The sequence below is a fragment of the Carassius auratus genome, linkage group LG44F (genome assembly GCF_003368295.1).
Source record: "Carassius auratus strain Wakin linkage group LG44F, ASM336829v1, whole genome shotgun sequence".
Taxonomy (NCBI): Eukaryota; Metazoa; Chordata; class Actinopteri; order Cypriniformes; family Cyprinidae; genus Carassius; species Carassius auratus.
The window spans coordinates 6,788,255-6,811,988 of NC_039298.1; the positions used below are offsets into that span (position 1 = coordinate 6,788,255).

Below are 23,734 nucleotides of genomic sequence, written 5' to 3' on the forward strand. Positions count from 1 at the left end.
ATATATATATATATATATTATTGTAATTACTCAAAGTTGTTTTGGACTCAATTGTGCAGTAAAATGTATAATTACATGGGTAAATGCCCTTGAATACAAACAAATTAAGTTTGGTGTGCTTAAGAAAGATTACTTACAACATTACTTGTTTAACAACCTTTTTGATGTTGCTTTAATTTGTATTTTATTGTAACTTTTTTTCCTTATTTTTTTAATCATTATTATTATTTATTATTTGTTTTTATTCCTTATTGCTATTCGTGATTGTGCATTTAATGTATTACATCACTATTACATATTGTATTTGCAATTGTCAAATGTCTGCCTCGGAGAATTGTTCATATTGTTTATTCAGTACCTATTTTGTATGTACATTTGTTTGTTTGCTAATAAAAAAAATAAAAAAATATTCAACCCTGCCCCCGGTGTGAACGGGACTTTTATTTTAGCATCCGAGCGCGGTGACGTCATAAACCCGCGACGCACTTCTACTGCTCTCTTGTGATCCAGCTGAAGAAAGGTTTGTTTGTGTTCATTTAAAGTCGATGGAAACGGTTCAAGCCTTATTTATACACGATTAACGCTTTATCAAACAGTGAAGGTTATTTCTGTGAGTAAGGCGCATCCGTACAGAAAGGTGCGTCTGTCTCATGTCCCTCCCTATGGAGAATACTGAGTGTCTGAACGCGCGAGCAGAAGCGGAGCAGCGTTTGTAGCAAATACAGACGAGTAGCGTTGACTCGGTCACGTTTGAGTTTAGCTACTTTCCATTGAAAGAAGTTGGCAACACTACGTTTGACAGCCGTAGCTCGTGTGCTTTGGTTCATGATAAGGGCTGATTCATACTCCGCTGTGACGCGCGTGTTCTCCTCTGTCCCACACACAAACACGTGCACATAACATGATGTATACAGGCAGTTTACGTGACAAAAAGTAATCTTAAAGTTAATAAATGCCTTAGTTTTAATCGTTTAAATGGCCCTTTGAAGTTTGAACTTTGGCTAATAACTCATGTAGTTGATTCTGTGTTAAAGGGATAGATCACCCAAAAATGAAAATGATGTCATTAATAACTCACCCTCTTGTCGTTTCAAACCCGTAACACCTCCGTTTATCTTCTGAACACAGTTTAAGATATTTTAGATTTAGTCCGAGAGCTCTCAGTCCCTCCACTGAAGCTGTGTGTACGGTCTACTGTCCATGTCCAGAAAGGTAAGAAAAACATCATCAAAGTAGTCCATGTGACATCAGAGGGGCAATTTTTCCTGGGTCAGAATTGGTCTTCGGTGGTGGCTGACCGACATGGTCATCCACACACATCACAGAGTACCCTAGTACCCACATGATCCGCAAGCCCAATATAGACAATAAATGTTACATTTAAAACAAATACAAAGAAACTGTTTTTTTTTATCCTATTCATGAAAAACGATCACTTTAGATAGACCTGATAATTATTTTAGTATAATCATATCAATTAAAAACATAATGTTAAAAGGTGTAATAGTGTATTTTTTTACCTTATAAAATTTTATAAAATTAGCAGCTAGCTAGCAACAGATCTAGTTTCATCTCACTCTAGTCTAACTTTAAATTATTTTATAGGTAATTTACTACACATTGTCATAGGCCTATACATACTGTGGATTATTAAGGCTAAATTTACTTAACACTCTTGCTAAATGGGGTAAGCACACTTACTTTCTTATTCCAGATGTGTGTGTTCTTCTAAGAAGTAATGATTTGTTATACATCGATTCAGACACTGACGGGCAGACAGACCAAGTGCTTTCACCATTCATTATAATGAATCGGCTCGAGAGTCATTAGGTCACAAATCAGACTTTAGCGAACGTGTTGTGTGTTAATCCTGGCTTTTAGGACACCGCAAAAGATTTGTCAACACACACACACACACAACACCTCATAACTGTTTAGATTATTATTTAATTTTTTATATGGTGCTAAATAATTTTTGGTCCCAATTTTATTATTATTATCATTATAATTATTATTATTATTAATCAATTTCACTAGTGGTCCACTGTATGAAGAATTTTTGGGTATAATATGTCGTAGTTCACTTTATTTTGCTATACTCACCTGCATAAATGCATTATAGTGTCCTGAACCTAGTAGTAAAAAAAATTTATAAAATATATATATCTGGTGTCAGAATAATTGCTGGTTTGACTGTGCATTAATTCTTGTTAAAACTACAAACTAATTCAGTCAAGAGCAGTGTGCACCCTTCCTGGAAATAATGAGTCTCCATTCGCTTCAGGTGTGCCTCATCACACCCCACCAGACCTGCATGATGCTGCACCCCTGCTCTCTCACGTACCCACTCCTTTTGGGAGCCTGGCAAATGGCGGCGATTAAGGGACAGGGTGATGGTGATAATAATGGGGAAGGCAGCCGACTCGTCACTTCCCCCCTTTTTATGGCAGCCACCCAGACGGGAGTGCTACCATCCTCCACCAGGCTCCATACAGTCGGAGTGGGCGGGGCAGGCATGCCTCTCTGTGCAGCTTTCCCTCTCACACAGCGCCCCAACAGGGACAGAGAAACCAGGTTTTAGTCAACAGTCTTAAACAACCACAGGGTAAATGACAATAGAAGAAACATCACTTACCCATTTTGTTTCTGGTAGGCCGTCTTCGTTGATTCTTCTGTCGGCTTTTATTAACAGAAAATATAAAACACCAGGAATAAAACTGTCCAGAGGGAAAGGGTGTTCAAAATAAACAGGGTATCTGGTGTCTTCATCGTGCTGCGGGGTTTATGAAGGTCGGGCAGTATTCTTGCAGTGCAACCTCTACATTGCTAGTAAATCACTCACATACGCGACAAAATTTTACTCCGCACGACTAAATGATGTCTATCATTAGCCATTGGCTAATAAATTATTTGGTTTTACTCCCAAGAATGCTATTATAAGATTAGCACATTTTCACTCGCTGAACAGTGACTGAGCACTCCAGAGTTTCGCTCTCCATAAAGCAATCTGTACTATTTCAATTCATCTCAATGGACACGCGGCACACCTGTATTTGCCGAACTGTAAAATCTGCATGAAGGTGCACGACTTGCCGTTGCTTTGTTGATAGTTCTGTTTCTCACACATGCAAAGAGTAAAATAATGGAGTTTATTTAGAATTATTCACCTTTTTAGAAGAAGCAGAAGATATGCCGGTTTCTCTGGTACTGGGCGGAGATAATGCGCTAATGGCAATTTCATTGGCTGGCGCTGAACTATTACTGTCTCTGTTTTGATTTCAGCAAATCAGTTTGACCGATCGCAGACAACGTGATTAATATTCATTAGGGCTGTAGCGATCAAATATTTTACTAATCGAGTATTCTACCAAAAAATCAATTAATCGCGTAATCGGATAAAATGTGTTTTTGCTTAAAGTGCAATATTAATTATGCAAGATAAAATAAGACTTGTGGGTCTCTTAAAATGAACAACAAAGCTTCCTTTTTTAAAAAAAAAAAAATTTATTATCATTTAAATGCATAGAATGCAATGCATACATCAAAAATAAACATTTAATTATTGCCCATTGTTTCTCTGTCTGTACTCGTACTGTGAACAATGACAATAAAGTTGCTAGATGACTTAAGTGCATTTAAGTGCCATTCAGTTGGGGTTTTAAATAAAGCATTTTCTGAGATGCACATTAAACACATAAAATATTAATGTATCTTTTAATTATTGAACATTAACTTTTTGGTAAACAAAGGGGAGTTACTATTAAAAATAAAACAGGGAAGAAATGTTGTGTGATTAAACCTTAAAAAAAATGATGTTAGATTTTTTTAGTAGTAGGCTATGAACATTGTGCTGAACAATAGTCTTTAGCTGGACTTTTTTGACGGATTGACGCACCTTTACAGTTCTGTGTATGTGATGTGATGCTAGTTTTACTCAAATCAAACGGTCAAATGCTCATGAAGTGACTGTCAGAGCAGTTCTGGAGATGTTGTTCATGTGTTCACGTCCTTATTTAGTGAGACAGCAGACGCTGAAATCACAGCGAGCGTCACGCGCGCTTCAGTGTGTGTAATAAAGGAAGACGCGCTTCTGCTCCATTCATTAACAGAGACACTCAGAACATGCAGGATTCATATTTAAATAGACTGTTCTGGCTTAATATTTACAGATATTAGTCCATATCGTGATTTGATGTAAGTGCAATGACCTATTTTTGATTAATTCATTTGGCAAATTCCCTGCCTTTATTAAACTGTAAATTCAGTTTTTATGACTGGATTCTGCGATTGCCTCCGCGTTTTCTGCATCGAGGAAATCCTAGGGTCCTAGTTGTGGTATACCAGCTCTATCTTGCAATGGACACACACCACGACGTTCTCTTTACGTTTGCCCGCGCTCTCAAATCAAAACACTGCTGACTCCTTGCAGTACGCGATTTCGGCCGCAGCGCTTCCTTCCGCTTTGTGGGTGACGTAAACGCGTTGTGTCACATTAAGAAAATCATTGCGAAAGAACCTGACGTGAGATTTAAAATAAATTAAAAGAGGCTTCGAGGCAGAGGAATTTGCCTTGATCATTTTTTGTAATCGAGTTACTCGAGGAATCATTTCAGCCCTAATATTCATGAACCCAGCAGCTCATCAATCCATAGTGCATTGTATATTGTTCGTATGGTAGTAGAATTACTAGTAGTAGTATTATATTTTAATAATAATTAATATGATCTATTGCCATTTAATTTTTTTTTATACAAAAACCCTGAATGACCAACAATATTTTAAGCATCACCAGCAGTCTTTAGTTCAGTTAAAATTACAAATATGCGTTCATACATGGTTACCAAGTTTTAACATTAAATAGTGCTTAATACCATAATATAATGCTTGAATGACTGATTAAGAAGCTAAGATTTAAGAAGCTTTGCCATTTTCCAAAGATAAGCTAATTGTAATCATATGTGTGTGTGTGTGTGTGTGTGTGTGTGTGTTTATGTGTGTAAAAAAGTATATCAGTCTGCCGAGTAAACTGAAAAATGTACTAGCCAATGGTGATTATATTTCCAAGGTATATTTCCTTTTGTGTTGGTGAACACTTGGGGAATAAAACTAAAAAGCTAATTCTGTAAGCAGTGATGTACAGCTGAGTGAATGAGACGGAGGGATGTTAATGAGGGAATGGTGCAAAAAAATTGGACTGGAACATTGCCTCAGTTTGTCATAAACATGAATCAAGTAATGATGAGAGAAACTGAGTTTATTTTTATTTTTAATCACTAATCACTTGAGTTGATTGATTCGCCAAAGCATTTAGTTGAAGCACTCGAATCAATGTGGTCATTTAGATACGCATTGTTTGGGGCATACATTGGTTTAGGTTTAATGGTGAAATATATCCTGCACTTTTGTTTCCAAGTATGTTTTTTTTTTTTTTTTTTTTTGGTATTTGTAAAATTCACGTTTTTGCACTAGTTATGAGTGTTTTCTGGCCATTTACTCTCACTTTGACTGACATGAAAGATATAGTTTGGATTTATTTTTTCCAAACAGAGAAATCCTTCTGGTGAAGCAAGATGGCGTCTATTAAACAGGAGAGTGAAGACTTGAGGATTGCAGAAGTATTCAGCTTGAAACGTGAAGAGACTGAAGAACAAACAGGTTGGTTTCATTCTCAAAGCTGAACTCAGATATTTGTTTTTTTATTATTTAAATGTCCAGCTTTACAGGACTGAACAATATTTTTTGAAGAATGTCAAGTCACCTTTATTTATATAGCGCTTTAAACGAAATACATTTTGTCACAGCAACTGAACAACACTCATTAGGAAAACATTGTCAATAATGCAAAATAATAGTTAAAGGGGGGTGAAATGCTATTTCATGCATACTGAGTTTTTTACGCTGTTAAAGAGTTGGATTCTCATGCTAAACATGGACAAAGTTTCAAAAATTAAGTTGTACGTTTGAAGGAGTATTTCTGTTCCCAAAATACTCCTTCCGGTTTGTCACAAGTTTGGGAAAGTTTTTTTCAAGTATGGCTGTGTGTGACGTTAGATGGAGCAGAATTTCCTTATATGTGTCCTGAGGCACTTCTGCCGGAAGAGCGCGCTCCCGTATAGCAGAGCACTGAGAGCACAACAGACTTCACTGATCAGAGCGAGAGCGTCACGAAATGTCACAAAAGAAGTGTGTTTTTGGTTGCCAGGGCAAGATAACCCTGCACAGATTACCAAAAGAGAAACAGCATTAAGGGACCAGTGGATGGAGTTTATTTTTACAGAGCATCAACGGAGTTGTGCAAGTGTTTTTGTTTGTTCCCCTGCATTTCGAAGATGCTTGTTCACAAGGCCCAGTTTGACGACGGATTTGCGTATCGTTTATTTCTTAAGGATAATGCAGTCCCAATGAAAAAGGGTCACGATCGTGTGTTGGAACCGCAGGCGGTGAGTAAAACTGCTTCAAATATCTCTGTGTTGTTAACTTAGCTATCGGCGCGTAAGCACATCAAGTAAACAACATGCGATGTTGTCATCAAACTGCACTTTCCACATGTACAGCTTAAAAAAAAAAAAAAGACGACAAAGTGGAACTTAGTCATTTTCCAAAACCGCTAAGCAAATATATACAGTTTCAATACATACCACAGAGACGTAATGCTGTAGTCGTTGCTGCTGCTGCTCTTGTTAAATTTCATCCTCTGGATCTGATTCTGGATCATAAATAAACGCTGAATCTGACTGTAAGCCATGGTTTGTTTTGGATGTTTTTTTCCTCACAGTAATGTCAACTTCCAAACGCTCTCAACCCAAAAGCCTACTGGCGCTCGTGATTCTTTAGCTCCGCCCACACGTCACGCCTCCAGCCGCTCGTGTTTTTCCGGGAAAAATCGGTACAGACTATCTTTCTCCTATGAATATAATAAAACTAAAGACTTTTTGGATTTATGAAGGATGCAGTAGTACTCTATAGGTACTCAAGATTAACAGGATATTGAGTGAAAACGAGCATTTCACCCCCCCTTTAAAGGCAGTTCATCATTGAATTCAGTGATGTCATCTCTGTTCAGTTTAAATTGTATCTATGCAATCAAGTCAAAGATGTAAATGTGAATGTGATACGAGTGTCCTAATTAAAGAGCTTTTATTTGGAGCAGGTCAATTCATGTGGACAGACATGTTGAGACCACATGACCAATACAAAAGTAAGCCTAAAAAAAAACTGTTAGTTTAGTAACATCAAACTCAGAATCCATTTCCTAATCGAAAACCATGAAAATTGTTTTTAAAAAAGAATAGATGTTGTTTATGATAATTTGAGCGTAATCATATTTAATATGTAAGGAATAGAGAGTTTATAGGTTATTCTGCTGTTACAAGTGTTATATTCTTGTGCATAGTGTTATAAATGTGAATAGGAAATTCTGCATATTACTGAAAATTTGAAGAATACATATTAATACTTGATTGTTCATACTGCCTGAATAATTAGATTATGAAAACGTTGGTATTTTATCTGCAGTCAAAATGTGAAAAACAAAGAATGTTCATTAAATATACTGCATATTCTTGTTTCACGCACAGTGTATTGTATAGTTTCTTAAGGAACATTACTGTTTTATGTTTTTTTTTTTTTTTAAACAACCTACTAATTACTAAACAGCCTAGTAAAAATAATTATATTTTCAACACCTTTTTAAAATAAATGTTTCAAAATCGATGGCTAGTCTAAGTCTATTCAAAAGCAATGGCTTACCGGTTCACTTGATACACTGAAGCTAAAAAGATGCTAGGAATTCAATTTAGCATTTTTACATCAATTTAGCGAATTTTTTACATCATGCTATACGTCACTCACACTCACAATAATTAGATTTATAAACACTGAACACCAGTGGATGTTAACCCTTTAAGCCAGTTATAAACCTGTCACTACACTACAAAGACAGCTCATTGACCAGAAAAAAAGCATGATCTCCTTTAAAAAACGGATTCTTAATTCTCTTTTATTTCTTTTTTAGACGGAAAAAAAAGATGATCAGAAGCTATATTGACTGTATTTCCTTATTCTTCCACTTTAATACTACTTTATGAGTAACCAAACTTCTTTATTTGATTTCTGGTATGAAAAAGAAATGAACAGAAATGTACAGGTGCATCTCAATTGATTAGAATGTCGTGGAAAAGTTAATTTATTTCCGTAATTCAACTCAAATTGTGAAACTCATGTATTAAATTCAATACACAGACTGAAGTATTTTAAGTCTTTGGTTCTTTTAATTAAGAATTTGGCTCACATTTAACAAAAACCCACTAATCATCTCAACAAATTAGAATATGGTGACATGCCAATCAGCTAATCAACTCAAAACACCTGCAAAGGTTTCCTGAGCCTTCAAAATGGTCTGTCATTTTGGTTCACTAGGCTACACGATCATGGGGAAGGCTGCTGATCTTACAGTTATCCAGAAGACTATCACGTCCTGTTCAATTTCCTGTTCCAACGTGCTGAAGTGGCACTTGGTTTTGCGTTTGTCTATCGTGGGACTGCCCAGTTTCAATAGTGAGGCATGGCCAAAGCCAGTGAAAGCACTTAATTAGCTGTTTTGGAAGCCTTTGTCAGAAGAAACAGTCAAGCAACAGATAAGGACAGCAGTTTGTAAATGTTTTGTCTCGTTTTCTCATTAGACTACTGTGTGATCATCGTTGCTAGGAAAGTTTGGTTTATTTACTGTGTGTCGTACCCTGGTAAATACATGCTGAAGTGGCGCTTGCCCAGTTTTGGTCTCTCAAATAGTGAGGTGTGGCCAGCTGACTTCAATCACAGGTAATCAGGCAAATATAAAAGCAGTAGTTCTCACCGCGGCAGCCATCGTGTGAAGACTGATGAGTGTAGGGCAATTGACTCTACCTGTGCCACTCCACCAAGCAAGGACACCGACAGGGCATTGAATACTGCTTTTCTCCCCTTTCTTTACTTTTTGTATAGCTCGTTCTCAAATACTTATTTAGGTCACTTGTATTTACTATGTGCTATCAGATCTCTACTATCACAACTAACACTCGGAGAGCACGCTATGTACATCAAAGGAAGGCCTATCCGACAAATCTACAGCCTGTCCCTCTGACCTCTACTACTAAGCTCTCTATTCCAGTTGGTCTCTGGAACAGCCAGTCTGCTGTCAACAAAGCAGACTTCATTTTTTCTATTGCTACTCATTCCGGTCTCAACCTCATGACACTGACTGAGACTTGGATCAAACCTGAAGATACTGCCACCCCTGCAGCCCTCTCTACTAATTTCACTTGTTCCCACACTCCTCGTACCACTGGGAGGGGTGGAGGTACGGGTCTCCTTATATCCAAAGAATGGAAATTTGATCTTCAGCCATCACCTACAGGTACTGGTTCATTTGAATCACATGCCATTACTGTAACCCACCCTGTTAAAATCCACTTTGTGGTCATTTATGGTCCCCCAGGTCAATTGGGAAACTTCTTGGAGGAGTTGAATGTGCTGCTATCAAACTTTCCTGAAGATGGTACTCCTCTGGTACTGCTTGGTGACTTCCACATCTACCTAGATATATCCCACGCTGCTGACTTCAACACTCTCCTCGCCTCATTTGATCTCAAGCAAGTGTATACTACAGCGACTCACAAATCAGGCAACCAACTGGACCTCATCTACACGCGCTGTTGCTCTGTGGACACCTCAGACTTCCTCATTACTGCTAACCTAGCACTTACTCCTGAAGTAGCACACACTCCAACGCAGGTCACCTTTCGACGGAACCTGCGCTCACTCTTTCCATCTCGCCTATCTGTTGTGGTTTCATCCTCTCTTCCTCCACTCTCTCAGTTCTCAGCTCTGGACATGAACAGCGCTACAGACACTCTTTGCTCCACTCTAACCTCTTGCTTGGACAACTTTTGCCCACTGTTGTCTAGACCAGCACGCACCGCCCCATCTGCCCCCTGGCTGTCTGAGGTTCTCAGTGAACATCGCTCTAAACTCAGGGCTGCAGAGAGGAAATGGCATAAATCAAGAAACTCTACCGACCTCAGTGTGTATCAGTCTCTACTCTCTTCTTTCTCTGCAAATGTCTTCACTGCTAAAAAATCCTACTACAACAACAAAATTAACAACTGTTATGACGCTCGGACACTCTTCAAAATGTTCTCTGCTTAATCTGCCTCCACCACCTCCTCCTTCGAATCTTACAGCTGACGACTTTGCAGTTTTCTTCACAAATAAGACAAGATCCATCAGTGACCAATTCTCCACACCGCAGACTGAGGATAACTTCACAGTGACCACTGCACACTCTCTCTCCTCCTCTCCACTCTCAGATATGGACATTTCCAAACTTATCCTGTCCAATCATCCTACTACTTGTTCACTTGATTTAATCCCCACTCACCTCCTTCAAGCGATCTCTTCTTCAGTCATACCTTCTCTTACTCACATTATCAACTCCTCTCTTCACTCTGGAACATTTCCCTCAGCATTTAAGCAAGCTCGGGTAATCCCACTCCTCAAGAAACCATCTCTAAATCCAGCTCTTCTAGAAAACTACAAAGACACTCAACTGAAACTGCCCTGCGACTGGCAAGAGCAGCTGCCTAATCCTCAGTACTTATCTTACTGGACCTGTCTGCTGCTTTTGACACTGTTAATCACCAGATTCTCCTGTCCACCCTCAGAAAGATGGGCATCTCTGGAACTGCTCTCCCGTGGGTTAAGTCCTACCTCTCTGACAGATCCTTCAGTGTCTTGGAGGGGTAAAGTTTCAAAGTCATAACACCTTGCTACTGGGGTTCCTCAAGGCTCAGTACTTGGACCACTTCTCTTCTCCATATACATGAGGTCATTAGGATCTGTCATTCAGAAGCATGATGACACTCAATTCTACTTCTCATTCCAACCAGATGACCCAACATTAGCTGCTCGCATTTCATCCTGTCTGAGTGACATTTCTAGCTGGATGAATGACCATCACCTTCAACTCAACCTTAACTAAGACCCAACTCCTGGTGGTTCCAGCTAACTCATTGTTTCATCACCAACTTCTCTATACAGCTGGGTTCGTCAACCATAACTCCTTCCCGGACAACCAGAAACCTAGGAGTTGTGATGGATCATCAGTTAAGCTTCACAGACCATATTGCTACAATGACCCGGTCCCGTAGATTTGCCTTATACAACTTTAGGAAGATTTAGACCCTTCCTGTCAGAGCAAGCTACCCAACTTCTTGTCCAAGCTCTTGTTCTCTCCAGACTGGACTATTTTAATGCTCTCCTGGCTCTTCCTGCATGTACTGTCAAGCCTCTGCAACTGATCCAGAATACAGCAGCGAGGGTTGTCTTCAATGAGCCAAAAAAAGCTCACGTTACTCCTCTCATCATCAGGTTACACTGGCTACTAGTAGCCGCTCCCATCAAAATCAAGGTACTGATGCTTGCTTACCAGATGACCACTGGCACGGCACCAACATACCTAAACTCACTGGTTCAATCTTATGTGCCCTCCAGAAGTTTGTTCTCTACAAGTGAATGACGGCTTGTGGTGCCCTCTTAAAGTTCAAAATCACTCTCACGGACCTTTTCATGGACTGTGCCCAGCTGGTGGAATGACCTCCAAATCTCAATTTGTACAGCTGAGTCTTGAATCATTTTCAAGAAACATCTAAAAACCATCTTTTTCGCCAGCACTTTTTTCTTTTCTTGTCTTTTATATTACATTTTTTTTTTCGATTCCTAAATGACGGCTGGCACAACTGGCGTCACATGTGCAAAACTCTAACTACAGTCTGCACAGCAGCAGTTCATGTGAACCAAACTCTAGTTCGTTTTTCATTGCTTGAACACAGTTTTCAAAACTCTACACACTTATCCCATGACTTTAACCACAACCTGCACAACACTGTAGATTTACAGCAGTTTATTCAAATGCTAACATACTGCTGTCAAAACTGTGAACCACACATTCAAAACAGAATAGATTTCAGCCTTGTGCCTTTCAAACACTGCTGATTGCAATTTCAGGATTAGCCCAATTTCGAATTACAGTATGTACTTTTAGTTTCTACCTTTTTTCCCCATTACTGTAATTCTGTAAATTACTGCAGACTATTGAAGCAAGCAGATAATTTTCATTTACCTTAAAGAATTATGTTCTAAAACTTTAAATAAATCACGTGAAAGAATGTCACTCTTTTCTTTGAAGAAAATATGACTTTGTATTAAGTCACTGAAATTGTTCAAACTCTAAAGATGATAAGTTAGTATTTTCTGTATTGGTGTTTGACAGTGTGTGTTATCTCAGTGAGGGTTGTGTGTAGTGTTTTTCCTCTCTGTGTGTTCCGAGTCATTGTGTGTGTTATCTCGGTGAGGGTCGTGTGTAGTGTTTCTCCTCTCGGTGTGTTCCGGGTGACGGTGTGTGTTATCTCGCTGAGGGTCATGTGTGGTGTTTCTCCTCTCAGTGTGTTTCGAGTGACAGTGTGTGTTATCTCAGTGAGGGTCGTGTGTAGTGTTTTTCCTCTCTGTGTGTTCCGAGTCATGGTGTGTGTTATCTCGCTGAGGGTCATGTGTGGTGTTTGTCCTCTCAGTGTGTTCCGAGTGACGGTGTGTGTTATCTCAGTGAGGGTCGTGTGTAGTGTTTTTCCTCTCTGTGTGTTCCGAGTCATGGTGTGTGTTATCTCGCTGAGGGTCATGTGTGGTGTTTCTCCTCTCAGTGTGTTTCGAGTGACAGTGTGTGTTATCTCAGTGAGGGTCGTGTGTAGTGTTTTTCCTCTCTGTGTGTTCCGAGTCATGGTGTGTGTTATCTCGGCGAGGGTTGTGTGTAGTGTTTCTCCTCTCGGTGTGTTCTGAGTGACGGTATGTGTTATCTCAGTGAGGGTCGTGTGTAGTGTTTTTCCTCTCAGTGTGTTCCGAGTGACGGTGTGTGTTATCTCGGTGAGGGTCGTGTGTAGTGTTTCTCCTCTCGGTGTGTTCTGAGTGACGGTATGTGTTATCTCAGTGAGGGTTGTGTGTAGTGTTTTTCCTCTCTGTGTGTTCCGAGTCATTGTGTGTGTTATCTCGGTGAGGGTCGTGTGTAGTGTTTCTCCTCTCGGTGTGTTCCGGGTGACGGTGTGTGTTATCTCGCTGAGGGTCATGTGTGGTGTTTCTCCTCTCAGTGTGTTCCGAGTGACAGTGTGTGTTATCTCAGTGAGGGTTGTGTGTAGTGTTTTTCCTCTCTGTGTGTTCCGAGTCATGGTGTGTGTTATCTCAGTGAGGGTTGTGTGTAGTGTTTTTCCTCTCTGTGTGTTCCGAGTCATGGTGTGTGTTATCTCGGTGAGGGTTGTGTGTAGTGTTTCTCCTCTCGGTGTGTTCCGGGTGACGGTGTGTGTTATCTCGCTGAGGGTCATGTGTGGTGTTTCTCCTCTCAGTGTGTTTCGAGTGACAGTGTGTGTTATCTCAGTGAGGGTCGTGTGTAGTGTTTTTCCTCTCTGTGTGTTCCGAGTCATGGTGTGTGTTATCTCGCTGAGGGTCATGTGTGGTGTTTGTCCTCTCAGTGTGTTCCGAGTGACGGTGTGTGTTATCTCGGTGAGGGTCGTGTGTAGTGTTTCTCCTCTCAGTGTGTTCCGAGTGACAGTGTGTGTTATCTCAGTGAGGGTCGTGTGTAGTGTTTTTCCTCTCTGTGTGTTCCGAGTGACAGTGTGTGTTATCTCGGTGAGGGTCGTGTGTAGTGTTTCTCCTCTCAGTGTGTTCCGAGTGACAGTGTGTGTTATCTCAGTGAGGGTCGTGTGTGGTGTTTCTCCCCGCGGTGTGTTCCGAGTAACGGTGTGTGTTATCTCGGTGAGGGTCGCGTGTGGTGTTTCTCCTCTCGGTGTGTTCCGAGTGACGGTGTGTGTTATTTCAGTGAGGGTTGTGTGTAGTGTTTTTCCTCTCGGTGTGTTCCGAGTCATGGTGTGTGTTATCTCGCTGAGGGTCATGTTTGGTGTTTCTCCTCTCAGTGTGTTCCGAGTGACAGTGTGTGTTATCTCAGTGAGGGTCGTGTGTGGTGTTTCTCCCCGCGGTGTGTTCCGAGTAACGGTGTGTGTTATCTCGGTGAGGGTCGCGTGTGGTGTTTCTCCTCTCGGTGTGTTCCGAGTGACAGTGTGTGTTATCTCAGTGAGGGTTGTGTGTAGTGTTTTTCCTCTCTGTGTGTTCCGAGTAACGGTGTGTGTTATCTCGGTGAGGGTCGTGTGTGGTGTTTCTCCTCTCGGTGTGTTCCGAGTGACGGTGTGTGTTATCTCAGTGAGGGTCGTGTGTGGTGTTTCTCCCCGCGGTGTGTTCCGAGTGACGGTGTGTGTTATCTCGGTGAGGGTCGTGTGTGGTGTTTCTCCTCTCGGTGTGTTCCGAGTGACTGTGTGTGTTATCTCAGTGAGGGTCGTGTGTGGTGTTTCTCCTCTCTGTGTGTTCCGAGTGACGGTGTGCGTGATCTCGGTGAGGGTCGTGTGTGGTGTTTCTCCTCTCTGTGTGTGTTCTGAGTGACGGTGTGTGTTATCTCGGCGAGGGTTGTGTGTGGTGTTTCTCCTCTCGGTGTGTTCCGAGTGACGGTGTGTGTTATCTCAGTGAGGGTCGTGTGTGGTGTTTCTCCTCTCTGTGTGTTCCGAGTGACGGTGTGCGTGATCTCGGTGAGGGTCGTGTGTGGTGTTTCTCCTCTCGGTGTGTTCCGAGTGACGGTGTGTGTTATCTCAGTGAGGGTTGTGTGTAGTGTTTCTCCTCTCGGTGTGTTCCGAGTGACGGTGTGTGTTATCTCGGTGAGGGTCGTGTGTGGTGTTTCTCCTCTCAGTGTGTTCCGAGTGACGGTGTGTGTTATCTCAGTGAGGGTCGTGTGTGGTGTTTCTCCTCTCGGTGTGTTCCGAGTGACGGTGTGTGTTATCTCTGTGAGGGTCGTGTGTGGTGTTTCTCCTCTCGGTGTGTTTTCCGAGTGACGGTGTGTGCTATCTCTGTGAGGGTCGTGTGTGGTGTTTCTCCTCTCAGTGTGTTTCTCCTCATGGTGCGTGTTATTTTCGGCGAGGGTTGTGTGTGGTGTTTCTCCTCTCGGTGTGTTCCGAGCAGAGATGTATAGTAACGAAGTAGAACTACTTCACTACTGTACTTAAGTACTAAAAGGCGGTATCTGTACTTTACTAGAGTATTATTTTTTTCTCCTACTCCCACTTTTACTTCGGTACATATTTTCGCGGAGTTTAATACTTTTACTCCGATATTTTTTTTTATGTGCTGCATCGTTACTCGTTACAATTATGATGTTACGAATCATTCCATTACAAACCACTGCCAGAACTGTAGATGGCAGGTTTGATGAAGCTGGCACATCATTGAGCGAATCAAGCGATTAAGAAGACTGCGCGTGCTGACTGAACTGCTGTCTGTGAAGAGAAAAATGAACAACCGAACCGAGCCAGATAATGACTCGTTCACGAGTCAAGAACCGGTTGCATCGGTTTTCGGATGACCAGTAACGTTAGTTCTTTCTGACAGTCCGATTCAGTAAACCAGTTGAAGAAAACAGTGCACCGATTCTTTTGCGCTCGATGCAATGGCGTCATTGGCGTTGACTGCACATTGGCTCATAACATTAAGAATCAGTTCAGAATCAATCACCAAAAGAATCAGTTCGGTTCAGACGCTCTGTGTGTCGGTTTGCTTCACGCTAAATCACACATGCGCAGTATCATCAGCTCCTTGGTTCACGAATCGGACGCGTCTGACAGAAACGGTTCTTGACTCGTGAACGAGTCATTATCTGGGTCGGTGTTCATCTTCAGTTCTCTCTTCACATCAGTTCAGTCAGTGCACTGTTTGAGTCAATGAATTACTCCGGGATATTGGTTTGTTTTAACTCAGAGGGAGTGTCAGACACATTAAACAAGTTAAGCTTAATTCATCTGTGGATTAATGCGTATTGGAGACGCGAACTGTTTAAAACGATTCAGTTCGATTTTGTGAACTGTTTCAAAAAGATCCGGTTACATCGAATGATTCGTTCGCGAACCAGATATCACAAACTGCTTTGTTTTTAACTGTCTTACAACAGACGCGGAAGAGAAGACAATGCTGAATAAAGTCGTAGTTTTTGCTATTTTTTGACCAAAATGTATTTTCGATGCTTCAAAAAATTCTAAATGACCCTCTGATGTCTTACGGGTTTGAAACAACATGAGGGTAAGTTATCAATGACATCATTTTGCAAATTGGGCTAACCCTAGTAACCGTTTTTTGTTTACAAGAAGTTACAGTCAAAGGAATTGTGATTGTCCTTTAGGTTAATCATTTGAAATAGTAAAAACAATATGTTCAAACTTTTGACTACTTTCTTTAATAGCTACATAACACAATACTTCTACCTTTACTTTCAGTACTTGAGTAGTAATTTTTAAAATAGACTACTTGCAATACTTAAGTACAAAAAATGTTGAATACTTTAGTACTTCTACTTAAGTGTGGTGCTTAAAGAGCACTTCTACTTCTACTCAAGTCACTTTTTTGATAGAGCACTTGTACTTTTACTCAAGTATGGTTCTCTAGTACTTTATACATCTCTGGTTCCGAGTGATGGTGTGTGTTATCTAATGTTGATCTAATTGCTTCTATTGTTCTGCTTTGTAAGTCACTTTGAATAAAAGTGTCTGCTAAATGATTGTAAATGTTTCAATCATTTCCTGTTTTAAGTGTTAGTTGATGGCCTTTAATTTTTAACCAGAAATGCACACACTGCTTCTCTGATGTTCTTTAAGTTTTCCATGTCTTTTTCCTGTCATTTGAAATGTGTCCATTTTGAATCATAATGGTGAGTCACATGGGGAAAATATAAACTCTGTTGTGGGAATAAATTGGATAAAATTCAAATTTTACCATCCGTTACTGGAAATTAAATTACTGGTTGATCTCGATCTAATTAAAGTGTATGGATGCTTTTAGTCAGTGAACTGGATCTTGCTCAAAACGCATGCTGTCTGTGAATTCAAGGGCTGCTTCCAGAATAAATCATTGATGCATTTTTGTTTCGTCCATTGCTTATCACTGACATTTCGAGAGAGAATCCAGCATCATTCCTGAAACTTTGCATCATGTATGTGTCCATAAAATTAATGATAAATCCCTTTATCATCTCTTCTGGAAGCTGATTCCAGCTGCGGGCGGCATAGTAACTAAAAGAGGACTCCCCTTGTTTTGTGTGAACCCTTGGTATTTCTAACCGACTCCTAATGATCTGAGTGCTCTGTTAGCTTTATATTCAGTATTAACATATGTGACCAATCATGGAAAGTAGGGGCACAAGTCGGTTCTGGGGCATTTTTAGTTATTCACAGATTCTGAAAGTGTAGTCTCCAAGCTTTCCAACGATGTGTAACACATGGAACACATCTGATAATATTTGGAGAAGTTATGGCCATTTGAAGGTAGGCACTCAAAAAACCTCAAAAGAGAGAAAATGGCCTCTAAAGACTGTACAGTTCTCACTGCTGGGAGTGACAATAGGGCTCATTTACATCTAATTTAGATAAGCCATACCCCCTGTAAAGCTTCCCCCTGTAAAGTTGCATAGCAACGACAGATGGAACGGGAAAATCGGACTGCATACTATTAATAATAAAAGATAATGTTCTTTGTAAATATCAGTAATTTATCTTTTTTGCCTTTTATAAAAATGATTTAGAGGCTGAAATATGTGAATTTTATCATTTTATAAAACCTTTTTTGTCAAAACTCTATTTGAACTTGTGCAGTGTAGATGACGTTGCAAGACACTCCTTTAAAATCTGGCCATCATTTTTAATGTTATTATTTTAATGTTTATGTAAACAAAACGTACATATTGATGCTAATTTTATTTGTTATTTGCTGGTTTTCTACATAAAACTTGGTGAATGAACACAAAACACCAAACTTTGATGTTTATGGAAATTCACCCCATAAGAAACAAAAGTATTCTTGCAGATCTCGTTGCCTCCAATGAAATAAGTCATTCGAGCACACTTTCTCTTTGTCGGGGTCTTCTTTGTGGATGTAACCATCTCCGAAGTTTGCACTGTGCGTCTGTTTTCCTCTAAGTGTCCAATAATTTGCATGTCCTGCCATTCTTTCCGCAACTAAAGAATCCAGCAGTATGTTGTACATAATGTCTGGAAAAAGCTTCTGGCTACAGGACTGTCTCCCTGGCTTGCTGGCCCGAGCTCTGCATAAGTAGCCACACTTCCCTTTGAGGGTGGTGGCAATAACAAAAGAAACAAAAGCCAGCTTATCCAGTATGGAAAATAAACACAGACAATGACACGCCCCTACTTCCAGCTAGAAACTCCGAAAAACAAGTCGATTTCAACCTCAAAATGTATGCTTTTAAATATACCAATACTACTCTCTCATACAGGGAGGCTTCTTCGTGATCTCAACTTACAGATTCTGAAAAAAATCAAATCAACAATTTTGAAAAAACAAACAAACTCTCTTTTCTCATTTTGCTCGAAAGTTGTGCTGCCTACTTGTGTCACTGGTGTCCGTGACAGGTCACATATCTGCTATGTATTTAGCACCATCTAGTACCCCTGTACGACCGGGCCTGGGCTGACATCAGGGATTCCATGACTGATGAGATGGAGGACAACTGCCTCACCTAATGTCGCCCATGGATGGAGATATTCTTTTGTCTATCAGTCCATGTGTGGAAAATTACTAATTTTGTCTTTTCTTTTCTGAACCAGTTAGAATCATTTAACCTGAAGAAATGACATAGTAGATAGACCCTGTTAGAATATGAATGTGAAAATGTGAAGGGCCTCCTCGTTAGTGACTTATGCTGATGAAACTGCAAACTATCGTATTTTCTGCACTATAAGGCGCACTGGATTATAAGGTGCATAAAATAGAAGATACTGCAGTCAAGCGTTTGACTGGGTTTGTGTTATGCATCCACTAGATGGAGCTGTGCTAAAGGGAATGTCAACATTTTGACACAGCGCTTTGATCCATATATAGGCGCTCCAAATTATAAGGCGCACTGTCGTTTTCTGAGAAAATTAAAGGCTTTTAAGGGCGCCTTATAGTGTGGAAAATACAGCATTTTACAGCATCTAATGGTTAGAGGGTTGGACTCCCAATCGAAGGGTTGTGAGTTCTAGTCTCGGGCCGGACGGAATTGTGGGTGGAGGTAGTGCATGAACAGCTCTCTCTCCACCTTCAATACCACGACTTAGGTGCCCTTGAGCAAGGCATCGAACCCCCAACTGCTTCCCGGGCGCCGCAGCATAAATGATGAACACTGCTCCGGGTGTGTGCTCACAGTGTGTGTGTGTGTTCACTGCTCTGTGTGTGTGCATTTCGGATGGGTTAAATGCAGAGCACAAATTCTGAGTATGGGTCTCCATACTTGGCTGAATGTCACTTCACTTCACTTCACTTCATCTCTGACTCCTGGTCTAAGTTCAACATATCTGGTCCTTGGGTCTTAACTGTACAGCCCCCTACACTTCATTTATAATGGTGTTTAAATCCTGACTGAAACTATCATTGTATTATTGCAAAGTGAAAGGGACTGAAAGGGTTTTTTTGTTTTGTTTTTTACCTAAGCCCCTTTCACACTGCCATTCCGGCAAATACAGGGGTAAAGTGTTCCTGTAATTGTTCCCGGGTCGCTATATTTGGCACTTTCACACTGCCAGTGATGACCCGGTATATGTGCGTGCTTTCACACACAACCCTTGAAGATTCCGTAACAACACGTGACATCAACGAGTCGAAAACGCTAGGCACGTTATACTTTAACTGAAGCAAGCAAACGATCTCGGCGTCAGCGCGGAAAGTGAGGAACTAACTAAACTAAAGGGGCTCTAAATGGCAGATTTGTATTGGTCTAGAATAACCCAGTTTTGTGGCACAATGTTAGTTTTGATGTTTTAATACATTTATTTTGGGTTTTCCCTCTTGCTCTGAGCCATTAATCTCCCATTAACTTCTATTTGTCGTTTTTTCACTTCAGAATCGATGGCAATAAAAGAAGAGAAGCAAGAACTGAAAGAAACAGAAGAGAAAGATCAAATTGAGAAACATGATTTCTTAGCTGAAGAAAAATCCATACTGACTGAAACTAACTCTTTTCAGAAGACCACATGTCCCAGTTACTTAACTTGCCATGAATGTGGAAAGTGTTTCACACAAAAAAAAAACCTTAATGCGCACATGAAAATTCACACTAGAGAGAAGATCTTCACATGTGATCAGTGTGGAAAGTGTTTTACTAAAAAAGGAAATCTTAATAATCATGTAACCACTCACACTGGAGGGAAGCCGTTCAATTGTGATCAGTGTGGAAAGAGTTTCAGATATAAAGAAACACTTAAAACCCACATGAGAGTTCACACTGGAGAAAATCTGTTCACATGCCAACACTGTGGAAAGAGTTTCACGCTAAAAGGAAACCTTAATGAACACATCAAAATTCACACGGGAGAAAAGCCGTTCACATGCCAACACTGTGGAGTGAGTTTCACTACAAAGGGAAACCTTAACGAACACATCAAAACTCACACCAGAGAGAAGCCGTTCACATGCCAACACTGTGGAAAGAGTTTCAAACTAAAAGGAAGCCTTGATGAACATGTAATCATTCACACTGGAGAGAAGCCGTTCATATGTGATCACTGTGGAAAGTGTTTTGCTAAAAAAAGAAATCTTAATAAACACGTAACCCTTCACACTGGAGGGAAGCCGTTCACTTGTGTTCAGTGTGGAAAGAGTTTCAGATATAAAAAAACACTTGAATCCCACATGAGAGATCACACTGGAGGGAAGCCGTTCACTTGTGATCACTGTGGAAAGAGTTTCACTAAAAAAGGAAATCTTAATGAACATGTAACCGTTCACACTGGAGGGAAGCCGTTCAGTTGTGTTCAGTGTGGAAAGAGTTTTAGATATAAAAAAACGCTTAAATCCCACATGAGAGTTCACACTGGAGAGAAGCTGTTCACATGCCAACATTGTGGAAAGAGTTTCACGTTAAAAGGAAACCTTAATGAACACATCAAAATTCACACCGGAGAGAAGCTATTCACATGCCAACACTGTGGAAAGAGTTTTGTTAAAAAAGGAGGCCTTGATCAACACATAATCATTCATTCAGAGAAGCCATTCCCATGTGATCAATGCGGAAATAGCTACAAATATGAAGAAAGCCTCAAGTTCCACATGAGAGTTCACACTGGAGAAAAGAGAGAACATTCAAGAGAGAATGGTTTTATTTGTGATCAGTGTGGAGAGAGTTTCAGCTGTAAAGTGAGCCTCTACACTCATGTGAGACTTCATACTACAGAGAAGGCTTTCACCTGCAAACTATGCGGGGATAGCTTCTCACAAAATGGTAATCTTAAGTCACACATGAGAATTCACAGTGGAGAGAAGAATTTTAGTGTGTAAAGAGTTTCAGACATAACCCTTGATTCACACATGAAAAGTCCTAATAATTGTAAACTGTAGGATCATAGAAACATGTTATTCACTACTATATGGTGATACGATTGGTGTGAAATGAAGGTGACATTCAACTGAAGTTGACTGATTGTTGAAACTGATTGTCCACGTTTATAACCATTTGCATTCTTTGTATCTTTATAACTTTTTTGGGGCTTTTTTTTTAATCTTTATATCTTGTGTGAATGAATTTCTGTGGCTGCACCTGACCATCTGCTTTGCTATAGCTCAGTTCTAAATTTGTTTGTGTATTTATTTATTTATTTATTTTTTATTACACATTTAAGTACTGAGTTATACCAATAAACCACATGTAGTTAATATATGGTTAGGGTTTGGTTTAGGATTGCTTGCATGTAATCATGCATAATGTACTGTTATTATATTAGTGAGAATATGTAACAAGGCCACCTTGAAGTGTTACTTTTTTTGTCCCAAGGTCCACCTTTGTGATTATGAAATTTATTTTTGAAACTTTGCAGGTTTTTATATTCACACACAGCATTATTGCACTCTGAAATCTTAGATCTAAAAAAATACATTATTGACTTCTGTCTGTCTGAGACATGCTGCAATGTAAATGAAAGATTTTAAATAAACAGGATGTGAGTAAAATAATAAATGCTAAACTGTATTATTTGATTCATCTTTACACTTACCAAAAATTGTATACTTGAACTTTACTGCTCATGTGTTATGAGAGCCCAGGTTGTTCTGATAGTGGCCTTCAGCTCTTCTGCACTGTGTGCAGGAGCCAAGTCCTGTTGGAAAATGAAATCTGCATCTCCATAAATTTTGTCAGCAGCAGGAAGCATGAAGTGCTCTAAAACTTCCTGGTATACAGCTGTGTTGACCTTGGACCTCAGAAAACACAGTGGACCAACACCAGCAGATGACATGGCACCCCAAACCATCACTGACTGTGGAAAATTTACACTGGACCATACGTCTGTGTGTAGTGGTTCTTGAAGCACTGACTCCAGCTGCAGTCCACTCTTTGTGAATCTCCCCCACATTTTTGAATGGGTTTTTTTTTCACAATCCTCTCCAGGGTGTGGTTATCCCTATTACTTGTACACTTTGTCCTACCACATCTTTTCCTTCCCTTTGCCTATCTAATCCCATGAAAATGAAGTGTAAATCTGATGGACACTTCGCACCCTACCATATCTCAGAATCACTTGCGCGCATATGACGACGGTGTTTATAATCAGAGGCAGGTGAGAGCTCTGTGGGGGACAATGAAAATGTAAGTATTGTTTTCATTTACTCAAATACCCAGCGAAAGTGTTTAAATCCAGGCTTTTTATACTTAAAGCCCACAAACATGAGACAGCCACTATATAAGGCAATGGTCTTTCTCTTTGTCGTGTGTTTGAAGTGCTGTCATGCAGGAGATATCACAGGCATGGTTTATTTGCTAAGTGTCCTGGGCGTGTCGAACACAGCACTAAGATCCAATAGCACTAATAGAGAGATACAACCACAATCATTTGTAATTACATATATGTAATAACAAAGGTCATTTATAGCTCTAAGGAGAGCAGTCTCAGTATTGTTATACGGTCTAAATCCTGACTGGAAATCCTAACAGATACCATTTTTCCCTAAGAAGGAATATAATTGTGAGGATACTTCCTTTTACCTAGAAATGCAGTTTTCCCTAATTGAGAGCCATACTGAGCAGATATAAGACTGTCCCACCTGTTTTACACTGAACATAGTCCTGGACAATGCTTTATCAATCAGCATCAGCAAAAAGTATTTGAGTCTGTTAAATGCACACAGAAAGTAAATATAATGAATGGTACAAATCATTACCTGTGTAAAACTGTTTCTCTTAAAGAACTTGTTTGAGATTGTTAGCAAAAAATAGCTATGAAACAACTTGGCCCCAAAAAGCCATATAAAAAACAAAGGACAATTGTTTTCCAAGTCATGGCTGGATTGCTTGCTTTATGTAATCCAGGGCCACATTATAATTGTGTAGATTTATTTGTTTAAAATATATCAGCAGAGCTGCTCAGCCTAAGTGAAAGAGTGCACCTAAATTACAGAGGATTGCATATGATGTTTGCGACACTGTAATAGCCAATGCCAAATACAGTTCTGTTTTATCATACTGTATGAGATCCACCAGTTGGAAGAGCCTCCATTCCTGATCTCTGCAGAATTATCCAACTGCACCAAGTCTGGCATGATACCAGCAATTTGGATTTTACTGCCCATTTCAACATGGTGCTCT

The 23,734-nt window shown here is 40.1% G+C and overlaps 1 protein-coding gene across 3 annotated transcripts; it reads left to right on the forward strand.

The window, feature by feature from the left end:
- Nucleotides 1–455: 455 nt before the first annotated feature.
- Nucleotides 456–22,137, forward strand: LOC113068423 (gastrula zinc finger protein XlCGF57.1-like). 3 transcript variants are annotated; one of them, XM_026241206.1, is made up of 4 exons: nt 468–520; nt 2,285–2,649; nt 5,548–5,655; nt 20,003–22,137. In XM_026241206.1, the coding sequence occupies exons 3-4, from the start codon at nt 5,571–5,573 to the stop codon at nt 21,433–21,435; spliced, it is 1,518 nt and encodes a 505-aa protein (XP_026096991.1). In that variant the 5' UTR covers nt 468–520; nt 2,285–2,649; nt 5,548–5,570; the 3' UTR covers nt 21,436–22,137. The 3 variants fall into 3 exon arrangements, with proteins under 3 accessions (XP_026096990.1, XP_026096991.1, XP_026096992.1); XM_026241207.1 differs by having other exon boundaries at nt 2,285–2,605; XM_026241205.1 differs by lacking the exon at nt 2,285–2,649 and having other exon boundaries at nt 456–520; nt 20,003–22,136.
- The last annotated feature ends 1,597 nt before the right edge of the window (nt 22,138–23,734 follow it).

Coding starts and splice junctions, on each gene's coding strand:
- LOC113068423 (XM_026241205.1), top strand. CDS start 5,571: ATGGCGTCTATTAAACAGGAGAGTGAAGACTTGAGGATTGCAGAAGTA. Junction 5,656..20,002: donor AGAGACTGAAGAACAAACAG/GTTGGTTTCATT, acceptor TTTTCACTTCAG/AATCGATGGCAATAAAAGAA.